Source organism: Lissotriton helveticus, chromosome 7, assembly GCF_964261635.1.
Source record: "Lissotriton helveticus chromosome 7, aLisHel1.1, whole genome shotgun sequence".
NCBI classification, from domain to species: Eukaryota; Metazoa; Chordata; class Amphibia; order Caudata; family Salamandridae; genus Lissotriton; species Lissotriton helveticus.
Window position 1 is genome coordinate 401,609,137 of NC_136068.1, and position 17,187 is coordinate 401,626,323.

General features: G+C 47.1%; 1 protein-coding gene across 6 annotated transcripts in view; it reads left to right on the top strand.

Annotated features, from left to right (window-relative positions):
- CBFA2T2 (CBFA2/RUNX1 partner transcriptional co-repressor 2) overlaps positions 1-17,187 on the top strand; it is a 397,115-nt gene that overhangs the window by 212,773 nt on the left and 167,155 nt on the right. For all 6 annotated transcript variants that reach the window (XM_078652273.1, XM_078652269.1, XM_078652270.1 and 3 more), the window contains exon 6: positions 3,283-3,539. In XM_078652273.1, coding sequence (XP_078508399.1) covers positions 3,283-3,539 — 257 coding nt within the window. The remainder of the gene's footprint in view (positions 1-3,282; positions 3,540-17,187) is intronic.

Below are 17,187 nucleotides of genomic sequence, written 5' to 3' on the forward strand. Positions count from 1 at the left end.
GGTGCCCTATGCCAGAGGTGTGGGCACAGGTGCCTGAGCCCTGTGCCCCTACAGTACCCAGGGCCATTCCTGGCCACTGTAAGTACAGTGCTACCATTAAGAGTATATGGGGTTGGGAGGTCGTCATTACGAACTCCACATTACCATGATTGCTTCACTGAAGACTGAGAAGTTTGATATCAAACTTCTCAGCACATTAAACCTGCACTGATGCCAGTGTGGGATTTAATGTAAAATGCACGACAGAGGGCATCTTAGAGATGCCCCCTGAAACCTAACCAACTGTGTGGCTGCCGAGGCTGCCACCACCAGACAATTCTGGACCCCTCGGTCAAGAGCCTGCAGCTCTCTGGGGCCTGAAACAATGCACATCCTGGGACGGCCTTACTGCTCGACCAAGCTACCGCTTTGAAGAGTACGGTTAGATCTAACTTTAACCTCTGTGATACCTCTGGGTACTGGGGACTCTATACACACTCTACCTTACTTTGGTCCAGTATATATAGAACCCCTTTCTTACACTGCCTGACAGTCTAGGAAAGTCAGCCCTGTAACAGGCCTCACAGCCCTAAGGCAGGGTGCACTATACTCCAGGCGTGGTATATATACATGAGCAAATGTGCCCCAACAATATTGGGCACCATTTCCCAATATTGTAGGTGCCAGTGAAGCCATAGGAAGTACATGGGCTGGGAACTCGACAACTCTAGTTACACAGCACCATGTTGGCTTTACTGAAAATACTAGTGTTTGGTACCAAACTACTCCTGTTTATAAATCCACACTGATGCCAGTGTGGGATTTACTGTACCATGTACCCAGAGGGCAACCTAGAGGTGCCCCCTGAATCACTACCAACCCTGGTGTGGTCTCTGACTGGCTGTGGGCAGCCAGCCACAGCCTGACATGTTTCTGGACCCGTCGGTAGGGAGCCCCATGCTTTCTGGGACCAGAAACAATTCATTTGCTGGGCAGACGTGTCATGCCTCCTCCCCCTAGGATGGGCCAGTGCTCTAAGAGGGAAGCTTCAAAGGCCTTCCGCCTTTATAGTGTAACTTCCAGCCTCTTCTGCTAGCAGCAGATGGCAGCCCCTGGTTTACACCCTCCTTTGGGAGGGAAACAGTCGGAAAAATTAAAAAAGACAGGAGGTGTGCCCACCTCTGCCAACCCCACCCCTAAGTGAGGTGATGCACAAATTTCAGTGCCTGCCATCCTGAAGATGGGGGACCTTTCCAATCAGGATTAGGTCTTTGCCCCCTCCATAAGAAGGTGGCATAATAGGCGTTGTAGTCACCCCAGGTAAGCCGCCCATTGGCCCTACCTGCTACTCTCCTAAGACTCCTCCTAAATTTAGAATTTAGGTGGCTTCCCCAAACGAGGAAATCAAATCTGCGACAACCTGAGAAGAAAGATGAAGCCAGAAAACTGCAACTGCCTTGGCCCCAGTCCTGCCTGCCTGTGTCCAGGTTCGACGATGTGCAACCTTTTTTGCAACAGCGACCTCCAAAACCCATAGGACTGTTGCCTTCAATAAAGCCTGCAGTTTCCCGGGGACAACGGACCTGTCCAGAAGAAACTGACTCTAAGGACTCCTGATCCAGACAGATCCACGTCACCTGCCCACTCTGCTCCCGATGCCCACAGTCTGAGTGGCTCACCTATGGGAGTTAGTCGCCCCGGCGATCCTGACCTCGCGTCCAGCATTGGCTGACCTCGTGTCCAGCATTGGCTGACCTCTCCTGTCCTCCACGATGGCACCTGCAGTGTGAATCCAGAGGCTCCCTCTGACCGCAACCGGCTCCGGTAAGAAGAATCCGATGTCGAAAGGCTCCCCTGCACCGAAGCCCCTGGGCCTTGGTTAACTGAACCGGCGGAGCCCCTATGACCCCCTACATCCCTACTTACCTCTGCTGTTTGGTCTTTGTTCTGCAACTTCCGGTGCCAGGCTTGAAGCCTCTTTGCAATTAGGAACATCCTCATTGAAAAGCATTGGGCGCCCGACGTCGAATTTTCACCCGGCCACCCCTCTGCCGGTGGTGGTGTATGGTCCTGCTTTGTGGTCCCCCTTGTGCTTCACCTAATCTGCAAAGCTTGGCCCCTGCAACTGAGCTACTTAAGTGCAAGCAGTGTGGCTCCAAGCACCCTCTGTCTCCATTGGAAAGCATTGGGTTGAACTTCGATTTTGACCTCTGGACCCGGCTGCCCCTATACCTCTGGTTGTGCAGTTTTGATACTTACCTGACCCCTGGCCCTTGCTGACCTTTGGCTCCAAAGACTGAAATTGTAAGTTCAATAACTACCTGTTTAACCACGATATTTTTTTCCCCGTAGGATAACATTGGATTGTGTGAAAACGTTTTTGTGTCGATTTTTCAAAGTGACAAGTCTTTTTAATTAAAAACGTACTTACCTTATTACGAAGACCTGGGTCTTAAAATAAAGTACAAACAAAGTATCATTTTATAAAATTGGTCTGGATCGCCTTGTTGAGTCGTGTGGCCAATATTGATCATGTGTGTGCAATAAATGTTAAACCCTCTGTTTTAGGCGTATGGCTGTTCGCCAACACTACCACTAATAGAGCTCTTTGGGTTAGCATTGAGCCCTGTACATTTTTGGGGAACCCCTGGAACATGTGCACGGTAGTACCACCTAGTGATAATATCATACAGAGCTGGCTTCCTAGAAGGGGTTGCATTGAGAACTGAATGGGTTGCAGTTACAGCACAGTATGACCCCTTTACCCGCATTTTGCCACAGAATGTGTGGCCACTAGTTATTTCTGGTACCTTCATGAGAGTGACTGTATGCAAAAACCTCAGCACTTCTGTCCAAGCGATGTTCTACACTCTTTAATGGAATTGCTTGAAACTTTTTACTATAAATAGAAGGGCTTCAGAGGCATAGAAGCTGCAAGAGAAACTGCATAAGTACACTTGTAAAAGATTCCATTTAGCTTATGGTGTAACCCTCCGATGAATAGTTAAATGGATGTAGTTGGATGCCCAATATGGGCCCTTCTATGCTGCAGTAGCTTAACAGGGGATAGGTGCTCATGCATTTTGTTAACCAGTCTGAGTATTTCTTTCATGGAATTCTAGTCCTGAGAATAGAAATGATCAGCAGGCTTGCTGCTGATCGCAGTGATGTCTGGTCATGATGGACTACGATCTTCCGGAAGTCCTGAGAAACCAATATTTCGCTGCCAATGCCTGTGTGGTTCTTTGCATTTAATATTCTTGTTCTGCCAAGAGTAAAACAAAAATACCTTTTATTTTTTAGCCAAATGGAAGAGAGCAATTTTGAGCAAAGCTCCATGCCATTGGAGCCACCAGCCAAGCTTGTATGCAGCATCAGTCCTGCTCCACGACACAGCCCAGCCCTCATTCATCCCCTCTTGAACCCTGGGGCACACTACAATCCCACACCACCCCCGCTGCAGCACTACAGCCTGGAGGATATCACAGCCTCGCAACTATACAGAGACTCCAACAAGATGCTAGAGAATCGGGAGCTGTGTGACAAGCACCCTCACCTGGGTAAGTCCATTGGGGGGTAGGCCAAAAAGTTGTGATATAGGCAACACATGGGTGGGGTGGAATGAGATTACTATGCAGCTTCAAGCATTGGTTTGTAGACTAAGGTGTCCAAAATTGGATACTTGCACTGTGGCAGCAGTGCAGGGGAATGCTTACACAGGGTAGGCAGTATAGTGGATACTTGTTCTGTGTTGGGGGTGCTTGTGTTGGTAGTGCAGTGTTTGCTTCCACTTGGTTGGTGGTACAGGATGCTTGCTCTGTTTTGGTAGCTCATGGAATGCTTGATCTGTGTTGGCAGTTTAGGAAATGCTTGTGCTGCTTTGGTAGTGCAGGAGATGCTTTCACTGTGTTGGTAGTGTAGGGGTTGCTTGCACAGTGCTGGTGCTGCTGTGCTTAATTGCGCGTGGATGGTAGTGCAGCTGTTGCTTGTACTACGTTAGTACATGCTTAAACTGTGTTGGAGAAACGAGGCCAAGTCCTCGAAAGCGCCGACACCGAAAGCTTCGGCATCAACGGCTGCACCAAGGCACAGCGGATCCTCAGAGAAGGACTCCCAGGCACCGAAAGCTGGAGAACAGCTAAAGACGTCGAAAGCGTCCCCGAAAAGGAACGTTCGACGCCGAAAGAAAAGGACCCAAAGAGTACTTCGGCGCCGATGAAAGACCCGAAAGCCAGCTCGTCGCCGAAACCCACCTCGATGCCGAAGATCGGCTCGGCGCCGACATATCTGCCGAAGAGAGTGGCCGAACCATTCGACGCAGAACATGCCGCCGAAATGGAAAAGAAGAGACGGCTCGAGGCCGAAATGGAGAACATCCTGCAGCGGAAGAAAGAATTTGACGCCAGGATGAAAGACTTCTTGATCCCGAAGCCACAGGTTGTCTAGATAATGGAGGAGGAGGAGGACTACGACGTCGAAGAACAGTCGGGAAGCCCCGAGGGGCTCAAAGTTCCTGAAGAGGAAACCTCCTACTACTTCGAAGATGAAGGGGATGACTTCCAGAGGACGTTCCTCGGTTCTGCATTCTAGGAGACTTCAAGGAATAGATTTGCAGGACATAGACACCGAGAGCCCGGAGGAGAACGTTGACACGTACCCTTCGAGGCCATCGCCACCTGATGACATCGGGATTTACAACACGGTCATCAGGAATGCAGCAATGTTTTTTGGGGTAAAACTCGACGAAGAAAAACAGAAGGCGATTTCCTTCTAGAGACACTGCTACCCACACAAACCAAGAGCCAGTACCTGCTCATGCTCGAAAGCGTGAAGGCGCAGGGTAGAAAGGCTTTCAAGGAGCCTGCAACATGTAAAGCAGTCACACCCAGGACGGAGAAAAAGTATAAGCACTCCTCAAAGGACCCACCCTACATCGAGGGGTCGGTCACAGCAGACTCCATCATCGCAGCCACTGCAAGAAAGAGCGCTAATGTGCCAACTACTTCAGGCCCACCCCCAGACAAGGAGAGCAGGAGGATGGACCTGACTGGGAGACGAATAGAACGGAACGCCGCAATGCACTGGCGCATGGCGAATTCCAATGCGCTGCTCAACAGGCACCTGCACCAGGTCATAGATGAACTGGGCCAGCTAACCAAGCACCTCCCTCAGGAGTACAAGCAAATGGCTGAACACCTCGTGGAGGAAGGGAAGAATGTGGCAAACACTTGCCTCAAAACTGCCTTGGGCGGAGCGGACACCGCCAGCAGACTCATGATGATGGGCATCACTGAAAGAAGGCAAGCCTGGCTCAGGATTTCAGGCTTTAAGCCAGAGGTGCAACACAGCATCCTGAACACCCCGTTCAACGGTGAGACACTGTTCGGGGCTCCAGTGGATGAGAAACTCACTCAGCTGACGAAGGACAACGAGACTGCAAGATCCATGGGGGCATTGCAGTTCAGAGGCACTAAGAGAGGCAACCCGTCACGAAGACCTAACGGGCGGGGTGGAAACCAGCCGGGAACATCACACCAGGCTTTCCAACAGTCGCACCAGGCCGACACACAGACACAACAGGGGCATCAGACGCAGTCCTGGCAGTACCAACAAAAAGGCCAGTCCTTTTGCGGGAGAGGAAATGAACGTGGACAAAATAAAAGAGGGGGCCCACAACCCTCCTCTAAGTGACTTGGTCAAGCTCCACGTGCCCACCCATGCAAAAACTCTCAGGGTGGAGCACAGATACAACAGCCAGGAGTTACGCGAAATAAACACCTGCGAACATGTAACACCAGTGGGAGGAAGACTAAACCTTTTCTTCCAGGAGTGGAAGAAAATAACCTCAGACAAATGGGTGCTCAACATCATACAGTTTGGGTACTGCATAGAGTTGGAGAGAAAACCCCCAAACAAAAAACCAAGGAGAAGAACGCTTAGAAAGAACTAGAGCTACTTCAAGAGGAAGCAAAAGAGCTCCTGCAGAAGCAGGCCATAGAACCAGTACCTTACATAGAAAGGAACAAAGGAGTGTACTCAACATACTTCTTGGTACCAAAAGTAGACGAGACAATGAGGCCCATCCCGGACCTAAGGTTCTTGAACAAATTCATAAGAACGCAAAAGTTCAAGATGACATCCTTGCAAGACTGAGGTACTTCCTCAATTAAAAGGCGGAGACTTCATGGTCACCATAGACCTCAAAGATGCCTACCTGTACATCCCAATGAACAGAGGGCACAAACATCTGCTCAGATTCACCATCAACAAAGACCACTACCAGTTCACAACCCTGGCGTTCTGACTAAAGTCGGCACCACAGGTCTTCACAAAGTGCCTCGCAACAGTCGCAGCACATCTAAGAAGGGAAGGGATACACGTATACCCTTACCTGAACGACTGGCTAATAAAAGCAAGCTCATACAGAACATGCAAATCAACACCTTACAAAGCAAGGTGTTCCCCAGCGAGAAGAGAACGTTGGCACTGTTGAAGGAGACGCAACTCAACCAGAAGGGGCGAGCTCTGACAGTGAGGACGGCGAGCAAGGTCATGGGCATGATGGCATCATGCATACACCTAGTGCCAAATGTACGGCCGCACATGAGACCTTTCCAGGAATGGCTACAGGAGCAATGGTCACAAGCTACAGGTCGTTGGGAGGATCTAGTGGTTGTAATGCACTCAGTGCAGGAAGAGATGGCATGGTGGAACATGAAGAACATAGGGGGAAGCCTCTGACGCCACCAACACCAACAGTGACCATCAACACAGACTCATCCCAGAAAGGATGGGGCGCTCACATGGAGAAACTCAGAGTGAGGGGTCTGTGGACGCCAGCAGATGCGGTCAGACACCTCAATTACCTGGAGTTGAAGACCATTTTCCTCGCAATAAAGGCCTTCCAGACAAAGCTGTACAACCAGAGAGTGTTGATCCAGACAGACAACACAACAGCACTGTTCTACATAAACAAGCAGGGAGGCACACAATCAACCCCACTTTCAAAGCTAGCGCAAGAAATGTGGAGATGGGCCATCCCACTCAAGATAGACCTGCTAGCCATACACCTACCATGGAAGGACAAGGTAGAAGCAGACTGGCTCAGCAGACATCAGCATCCCAGAATGGGAGCTCAATGCTCAGGAAACAAGGAGGCTGTTCAACAGGTGGGGGACACCGTCAGTAGACCTGTTTCAACACGCCAAAATGCAAAATGCCGAAACTTCGCAACCAGGGGAAGGGTCCCTAGGGAATGCCCTATGGATAGACTGGTCAAAGACATTTGCTTACGCTTTTCCCCCAATACCTCTGATACGCAAGGTACTCGGCAAGTGCAGAACCAGCAACATGACCCTGATACTGGTCGCACCGCAGTGGGCCAGGCAGACATGGTACTCACAGATAATGGAGATGACAGAGTGCACCCCACAAATTCAGGAGAAGGAAAGACCTACTCTCCATGCAAAACGGAGAGGTGCTGCACCCAGAGCCAGAGAGCCTCAGCCTGGTAGCATGGCTCCTGAGGACATAGAGTTCGTGCACCTGAAATTGCCGGAAAGCACCCTGAGGGTATTACGGGAGGCGAGAAGACCCAGCACACGAAAGTGCTACGTGTCAAAATGGAAGAGGTTCACACTGGTGCAGGAAGGAAAAACTGCACAATAAGATGCAGAAGGACTCTACAGTGCTGAAATACCTCACGCACCTGCTCGACAAGAATCTGAGCTCATCCCCACTAAGGGTTCACTTGGCAGCGATAGTCGCTTACACAAGAGGAGAAACAGGCAAGAGCTTCTTTACATCACAGATAGTAAAGAGATTCCTAGAAGGAGCAAAAAGGATCGCACCACCAAAGAGGGTGCCGCCACCAGCATGGAACCTTAATCTAGTCCTAACGAAACTCATGAAAGAGCCCTTTGAGCTGATCCACAAGGCCTCCCTGCAGATGCTGACCATGAAAACAGCTTTCCTGGTGGCAATCACCTCACTGCGCAGGGTGAGCGATCTACAGGCGCTAACACTACAAGAACCCTACATCCAGATACACAATGATAGGGTGGTGATGAGAACGGACCCACACTTCATGCCAAAGGTGGTGTCAAGGTTCCACATCAACCAGACTATAAAAATACCAAGCTTCTTCCAAAAGCCAACAACAAGCGCAGAGAGAGCGCTGCACACTCTGGGCGCCAGAAGGGCAGTCATGCACTACATAGAGAGAACAAAGGAACACAGGAAAACAAAACAGTTCTTTGTGTTCTTTGCAAATAGTTTCATGGGACAACCAGTAACTAAAGGAACGATTGCGCGATGGATCGCTCAAACAATTCAGTTCTGCCACAAACAAGCAGGACAGGAACTAGCAGAGGGGACACGAGCCCACTCTACCAGGAAGAAGGGGGCTACAATAGCTTTGCTAGCTAACACACCCATTAAGGACATATGCCTGGCGGCAACATGGGCTTCTGTACACACGTTCACGAAACACTACTGTGTGGATATACAGATGAACAAGGAAGCACAAGTAGGACAAAAGGTGCTTCAACACATATTCAATAACCAACGCTCATCTTCCACCCAGCCGCCACAAAATTGAGAAACCGCTACAAAGTCTATGCACAGCATAGTGAATCCAGAAAGATTCATGCTGCAAAACGAATAGTTTCTTACCTGTCGGTGTAGTTTTGCAGCTTGAAGATCTTTCTGGATTCACTAGCGAACCCACCCACCTCCGCCAGAAAGATGAGGCTGGAGAAAAAAGGTGGTTGAAAACAGAAACAATACTGAAGCTAAACGCCTTAAAGGTAAAGCGGTGAATAACGTACTTGAACATTGCCATGGATTCGGAAACAAAACAGACACGAGAAAAAAGAATCCGAAGATGGCGCCCAAGGGTGGGAGCTTCCGCAGGAAGCGTGCCGATGTCACAGGAAGTACACCAAAAGGTGGGACGTCGACGCCACCTGGGCTACGAAAAAAAACAAAACAAAGAAAAGACTACGATTCCGGACCCAACCACCAGACCGCGGAATAATGCACAGCATAGGGAATCCAGAAAGATCTTCAAGCTGCAAAACTACACCGACAGGTAAGAAACTATTCAATTTCATCAGATTAATACAAGTAGTACAAGACATTCAGTTGGAAGACTACTTTTTGCTCAACACATTTGACATTACTAGCTTATACACATGTGCAATACATGAAAAAGGGCTTTCAGCATTGAAATATTTTCTTTAAAGCATGCCGCTAAAGTATCGGGAACACAATGTGATGTTGCTACAATGTGCTACCTTTTTGCTTGAATAATACCATCTTTTTGTTTTCTGGGCTACTTTTTTTGCAAACACAAGGGACTGCCATGGGCACATGCTTCGCCACCAGTTATGCAAATCTTTTTGTAGGCTGGTGGGAGAAGCACGTGGCCTGGGCAGAGCCCTATGAGAAGTGGTAGAGAAAATAACCCTTTGCGCGAGATACATTTATGATCTTTTTAGTGTTGGGCGAGGCACCCCGTTTGGAGGCGGAAGAATATATATCAATTTTGAATAAGAATGCTTTGAACTTGAAATTTACTAGTCAAATAGGCAAAACTGAGGTACCATTTTTAGGTTGAGCCTGAGCCAGAGCGCAAGTGCTGCTCTGGCTATCTGTTGTAGGTAGAGTACGGAGGAGAAGCCTTGCCCATATTTTTCATTGGCTTGTGGCTTTGTCCTTCGTAAAGACTGACTTCTGATTCCTTAATAGGCTTGTTAGTCCCTCCTTAGTAGCACTGTGTTTTCATTTGTAACCTCCCATGGCTACTGGCACCTTTGCTTCGGTTCTTACTGTACGTGTTATTTTTAGTGTTGTAAGCACTATTTTCTTTATTGAGTTTGTCCTAGTTCGGGCAGGATGAAGTGCTTTGTTTATATTACGCGCGCTGTGCGCGCTTTCACTTTCTAAGCTGCCGGGATAATCGCAAACGCTTATTTCCATAGAGCAGGCCTCTCTCTTTCGAAACTCATAGAGCACTTTATTGCTATTACCCTGTTAGATACTCCGGCAGAAACAAAGACGTTCCATTATCTTCAAACTGAGACATCATGCGCACGCCCTTCTAATGTGCAAAATTAAATATTGTTCCTGGTAGTATCGTTTTGTAACATTCTACTTCCACTTAGCCCCGGGCCTGGCTTTCAGCTCATTGTACCCCAACAAATCACGGCAGCTGGCACAGATACGCCGAGCCTGTGTGGGCAGGGCAGGGCTGCTGATAACTCAGGACAAGGTTTCTGTCTTGTATCGGGTACATCGGGATGAGCATCATTTTGGCTTGGTTGCACGGAAATGCTTGAGTGGCGACATCAGCTAATCCCCTGGCTCGGGACAACAAGATCCCACATTGATAAAGTCATGGCTGACACTCAGGCCAATTTATCTATGCCTGGGGCCTCTGGGGACTCTATTTTCTGGAGCCTAAGTGAGCTGAGTTACTACGGAGTACATGAGCCTTTTGTCCCTGTTAAAGCCCTAAGCAGCTGCTTCGTGCCCCCAACCCCCTAGGCTCGGTTTACCGCTCAGCACCGAGAGCCAGTGATAACACCAGAAAGCTATCCAGAAGGGAGGCCGCCCACTCATTACATTCCGAAACCCAACTAGACTGTGAGGAAAATGATACTTTTGTAACAACAATAACAGCTCTCTGTTCACTTCCTTGAAAAATGCTCTCAAGAAACCACCCAGGTTTAAAATGGTTTATTTGATTTCCAACTGCTTTTATTTCTTAGTTGTCTGGGGTTTGCAACACAAATCTCTGGCTGTGGTTGGTTTTTACTGTGCTCCTTGTGTGTCTAAGCACATAATCATGTTTGCCAGAAAGGCACAGTTTTGCATGTGATGCAAATCTGGAAGCAACCGCAGTAAAAACAAATCAAAAATCGATTACGGAAATTAATGCCAGTATACTAGTAGTGTAGCGGTGCACGTTAGTGTTTTACCTATGTTTTTCAGCTCATTGCACAAATCTATTGCTGGAAATGGATGGAATCAATGGATTTGTGCAATGAGTTGAAAAACACAGGTACTCGTGTGCTTGATTAGGATCTGGAGCAGAGCAGCTCAATTTAGTGGCTTGGAAGTGACGCTGAAATGCATAATTGTAGCACATTGATTAAGGCTACAAGATAATGAACTGCTGGAGCGAATGAGGTTCGCGATGCGCTGGTTGCTTTAGTCCTTCCGCTGCTTGTTTTCACCTTTGCATGTTTGACTTGCCATTTGAAACGGATTCATGCTTCTTTGCACTTAGTTGCTTTGCGTGCACTAGTGCACGTTCGGTGTCTAAGCACATGACCATGTCCCCCAGAAAGGCACAGTTTTGCATATAAGGAAATCTGGGAGCAACCACAGTAAAAACATTATAAAAATAGATTATGGAAATGAATGCCAGTATACTAGCAGTATAGCGGTGCTCGTTAGTTTTGTACTTTTATGGTAAACATCTTGATGATTTTAACAAATATTTCCAATAGAATGATATCGGAGTAATTTATTCCATGGCCGTGCCTTCATTTCTTTAACAAGCATGGGCATGCACAGATCCACAGGACCGGCATGTGGGCATGGCTCTGAACCGTATAGAATTAAAAGTAGCTTCTTATCACGCCTTTTCAGCGTAATTCATGGGCACAATTCCTTCTGTTTGAAAAGTTACGTTATTGATATGAACATGATATAAACATTTTGCAATAATTATTTTAATCCATGCTGGTGAATCATCAACTCCGTCATGGGGCGGGTGGGGTTTGTGGCAGGGAATCTCCTGAATGAATCTAAATGCATTGGTAGCGGAGAAGTCTAATCTACTCTGTCAATGTGCGTTTGATAGTGAGTGGATTTCTAGAAAGCCACAGACTGATAGACATACATTTTAGGAGCTACGGGGCCTCCTTATGGTGGATTGTAGTGTGTTACAAAACCTCCCAATTAAATTAATAGAAACCTGTGCAGCGATTCACTTTTATGTATATTTTGCCTTCGTCGAACGCTCAACTTCCCATCAATTAAGGAAGTGAAATCCGATTTGTTTCAGACTTCTGAGATTTCCATTTTCTTTTGGCATTTCAGATCCTAGAAGACAGACTTTACAATAAATAAATAAATAAACATGGCTCTGCATTCTCGCAGCACTACAATGTCTGATCTTAGGCATATCATTTAAAGGGACCACTTAGAGACGGCAGTAGTAGGACATCTGTCAAGGACTTGCCAGTTGAACAGTCTTGTGAGTCTTCTAGATTGCCTGAAGAAAACCACGGTGCCACCCTACAAAGAAAAGTGTATTCAATTGGCTCCTGTTACTGTCCTTTCTAAATGGTACTTTTTGATTTGTGAATAACCTTAGTAGTTCCTCAGTATACGTTCTGTCTGCATTTGTAAGCTCCCATGAGAACTGGACATTTTACTGTGTTACTTGGTATGTTGTATTTACAGTCGGTGAGCATTACTTTTTCAAATACCTTTATCTTATTATACACAGTTTGTGCTTTCCTGTACCCCATACAATAAAGAAGGCAGTGTAATATGATGTTCTGAAAAAGGGAGACCCTTCCCAAATGCTGATATTATACCACCTTTAATGGAATACACAGTATACGTACGTTTGGCTAAAACAAAGGGCTTGGCATCTCTTCCCTGAGCATGCATTCGAGAATGAGCACTGTTGGTATGGTGTTGCCTTCTCTGTTCTTGGGTGCAATATCATTCACCTCAAAGAATTGTCCCTTTCATATCATAAATATGTTTAACTGGTCATTTCTTCTTAAAAGTCCCAAGATCTTATTGAAATAGTCTGGCTATTCGCCATTGGACAGCTTCTACTCACTCTTATATATATGCCAATTACTTAGCCGTTTGGCTATTTGTGCAGACGTCATACTACAGTGTAATTCAAGATTCTCGTACAACGTATTTCCTTTACCCAGGTCTTTTGTAAAAGGAGAGGGTAGAACCTTCCAACCCAACCTATCAGTGTCAGGTGTGTAGACTGTGTATATCATACTAGTTTAGGGTACCATCTGTCTTGAAATTAATTGGTAATTCAGACCAGATGCAGATGGCTACTGTTTATAAAGGGTACACAGTGTGAAGCAATTGTATAGCTCTTCAATTCTAGGTGGCACAGTACCCAGGTGAATGTGCTGCATTGCTAAACACTTATAATGTTCCAAAGGCGAGACCGATTGGCTATGCCAATGCTTGTTAGATCATACAGTGTTTATCTCCAACAACAGATTATGTACCAGGTCGTTTAAAATACTCACCGCCAGTAACACAGTATTGCACATGTAAAGTCAACACCCACGCAGTCTCATTACTAGCATTCCATTTGGAGAGCTCCTATGAATCAAGCGCAGCTGCTCTCTACCAACTGTTTACATCATAGAAGAAAGGGAGTCTCTTATGAGATTCAGGGAAAGCGGATTCTCGAGTGTAGTATTGAAGGGTACTAGTGAGAAAGTCCATAAGAAAGAAAGAAAAGATATCCTAACTCCCAAACAAAAGAAGTGCGGATGGAAAAGTAAGGTTGATAATCAGTTTCTCCACTGAGTCTAATCCGATCCATGGAGCTGTTCAGAAACATTGGAGCATTCTCCAAACAGATGTGATATTAGGGAATGACTGTGCTACCAAGCAAACCCGATGTAACACATAGGAAGAGTGTGTCCTTGAAAGAAATCTTGGTCCACAATCCTGTGGACAGGCCTTTGAAAAAGGCAGAAATCACCGGCACCAAATGTAAAGCGTGCTAAAATAGTACCAAGGTCAAAGAATATGAAGTACCAGGCTAAAAAGTGAAGTGATAAATAAACAAATTGCTTAATTGCAACTCGGATATGCGGTCTACTGCTCAATATGCCCTTGTGCTACGCAAACAAATGATGGATGGAATGCTGAATGAATCATACATTCACCCCCAGTCAAGAGATCTGGGTTAAATCCATCGTTCTTTTGCTCACCATGCCACCCCATTTTAGACCCAGCCATATGCAAATCGGTCTTGACCCTGTGCCTCATGGGAACAGTCCAGACCGAACTGCCAAGCCAGGTCCTCCCTGGACCGAAAACAAGCATCCTGTGACTGGTTTTGGGGTATTTCCCCCTCATCAGCCAGGTTAGATTGAACTAACATAGAAACCTCCACCAAATTAGAAAAAGTTCCAGAGAACAGAACTCTTAAAATTGGAGGAAATAAAGGAACTCGTAGAAAAACGAGCAATAGAGAAAGTTCCAACAAGAGAGCACTACAAGGAAAACTATTCACCTTATCTCTTGGTACCAAAGCAAGATCTCACGTTAAGACCAATCTTAAATCTCAGATTCATAAACAAATGCATTTGCATGCAGCGTTTCAAGATGTCACCCCTACAAAAAGTAATCCCACAGGTACAACAAGCATTTACAATGCAACGGTTTCGCCTTTGGAAAAGTTAGAGCTATTGGCATTGTAAATGACAAAATTTGTATTTATGTGTTGGTTTTGAAAACAGGTAAATAAATGGCATTGTCATTTACATTGCCAATAGTGTGTGTGTGCGCATCAGTGTGTGTGTGAATGCCTGGGTGTGTGTGCGCATCTGTGTGTGTTTGCCTGTGTATGTGAAAGCATCTGTATGTGTGTATGTGTGTTTGCCTGTGTATGTGAAAGCATCTGTGTCTGGGGAGCAGTGTGAGGCACTGTGGGACCAATCAAAGTACTGAAAGTTCTCATTGTACCACCTAAAGGGAAAAGCCAAAAAGACACAAAAAGAGACAGATGAGGAACTACAAATAGAGAGAGTCACCACAACGTCCACTAAGGAAGCAGCAGGAGACATCTTGAGAGTGACATTGTAAGACTAAGAGAGCGACGAGAGACACAGAGATAAACACAAAAAGAGACAGACTAGGATGTAAAGACAAAGCCACCGCAACATTCACTAAAGGAGTGGCAAGAGACATTATGAACCAGAAACTGAGACAGGCACTAAAAAGGCAGATTAGGATCCGGAAGAAGATGGAGCAGCCGCAACATCCACTTAGAGGAGTAGAGAGAGGCACTCGGAGACAGACACAGGGACAGTTACAAAAAGAGACAGACGGGAACCTACAAAAGGACTGTGGTGCCAAAATGTCCACTAAGGGAGCGACAAGAGGTATTCTGAAGAGACCAAAGTCTTGAGTGTTCTTATCGTAACACCAAAAACAAGAAATTATGCAAAACATACGAATGGCAAAATCTGGACTTTGGCCTCAGACTTCTTAGTGACTACCACAAGGACACGATGCTCCAGGCCCGCCTCTTCCTTCAGACGTTTGAAATCTGGTAGTTCAGTCTATTGGGCTCATTGATGACATCAAAACTACAAGTACCAGAATGCATTTTCTCTTTAACAACAGCCCCCGTCAGGAGCATTACATAGGGTCACCTGGTGCTGAACCCACGGTACCGCCGCCATACAAATCGAACGATGAATGTTTAGTAATCAATTCCAGAATGGTTTTAACGAGGTGTTCATTTTTAAAACTCGCTAATGTTCCTTTTGTTCAATTACATGTGTTGCGTATCCGGAGAATATAACCTTTCTGTTTTGTTTATTTAAACAATCTAACCCCGGCTTGCTCGGAAATTCGTAATGACCGTCACTCCGACAAGTTCTATATTTACATTCAAGTGAGGATCTGCGCTCTAATCTCGGCGCTACCTAACCCAAACAAACCGTGTGATTCTAGGCTAAGGAAAATCCCATTGCACTGCGTTTTAAAAAAGCCTGCACAGGACTGCATAATCCTGCGCCCCCCCCCCCCCCCCCCCCCATCACATCCTAATGTATATAACTTTATCTGAAACCATATTGTTCTGTGTAGGTACCTCGCTTCCTGTTCTTTACACCGATCTGGGTAGTTTTTCGGATCTACGCGCCGCCCCACAGGAAAATAATACCGGCTTCATATAATTGTAGCGAAACTAAAACAATACGTGTAGAAAATGCTTGCTTTCTGTTGCTTTTCACAGATTACTCTTGGTGGCAATTGTATTCGAAGCTTTTTTCAATTTGCGATTTAAATCCCCTTTGTTTTGAAGCCTCCGGCAGGACAATGAGGCCCAGGGGTTAGGGCTGGTGAGAACAGGGCAGGTTCCATCCTGGGAGGCCCACAGGGGATTAACGAAGGCCAGGTACCGGGCACAATGGAAGATAAAGAGCCAATTAGGCCCTGCTAACGACCCCTTGTTTGGTTTAAATTGAGGTAACAGTAGAAGAAAAGGAGGGCTCAACCCTGAAAGAGCAGCAGCCTCCGGACCCACCAATGCCGCGTCGATAATTATCACCGGGGACTGGGCAGGATTTTCAGTCCAAGCGCGGCCACCTGTGGGTTTCACGTTCAAGGGACAGGACGGCTGTTTCTGCACCCCAGAGCCTCAAAGCGCACCCCTCATTGTAGGAGGGGGTGATCTGTGTTGGTGTTCAATATATTGCTGTTCCCTCCATCTACCAGGTCTGGTGTAACCGCTTTTACATTACCGCTGATTTCCGTGACAAAGGCCGCCGGCCGCTGTCCTGCCGCATTTTAAACCCAGATAAGGCAGCGTTTGATGTGAAGGTGCTCTGGCTGGGGTTGGGATAGGGCGGGTGGGAGGGTGAAAAAGGGCCACGGACAGTGGACGGGAGGGAGGGAGAAGGCACGGGCGAGAGGAGCGTTCGGATGTGAAGGTGCTCTGGCTGGTGGGAGGGTGAAAAAGGGCCACGGAGAGTGGGCGGGAGGGAGGCGGCACGGAGAGTGGGCGGGAGGGAGAAGGCACAGACAACGGGACGGCGAGAGGGAAGGTGTGGGGGGGCGGGGCTTAAAAAAACTCACAAACGCCCCCGAATCGCGTCAAGGCGGGCCCTGAACTCAGTGACGCTCCTCTCCTCCAATGGCTGGCCAGCATTTACGAGGCCAGCCAATGGAGAAGAGGGGCGTGTTCAGGCCCCATACTACTAACAAAAGATTTCGGCTCCGCCCACCCACTGCTTAACGCAGTGGGACGGTAGCCGAAACCTAAAAAGGGAACTACATGGCAACAATAGACTTAGATTCCTATTTGACCATCCCCATGAATCAAGCACACAAAAGATACCTTAGGTTCATCCACAAGGAAAACAAACTACCAGTTCAAGGTCTTGCCTTTTGGAATAAAATCGG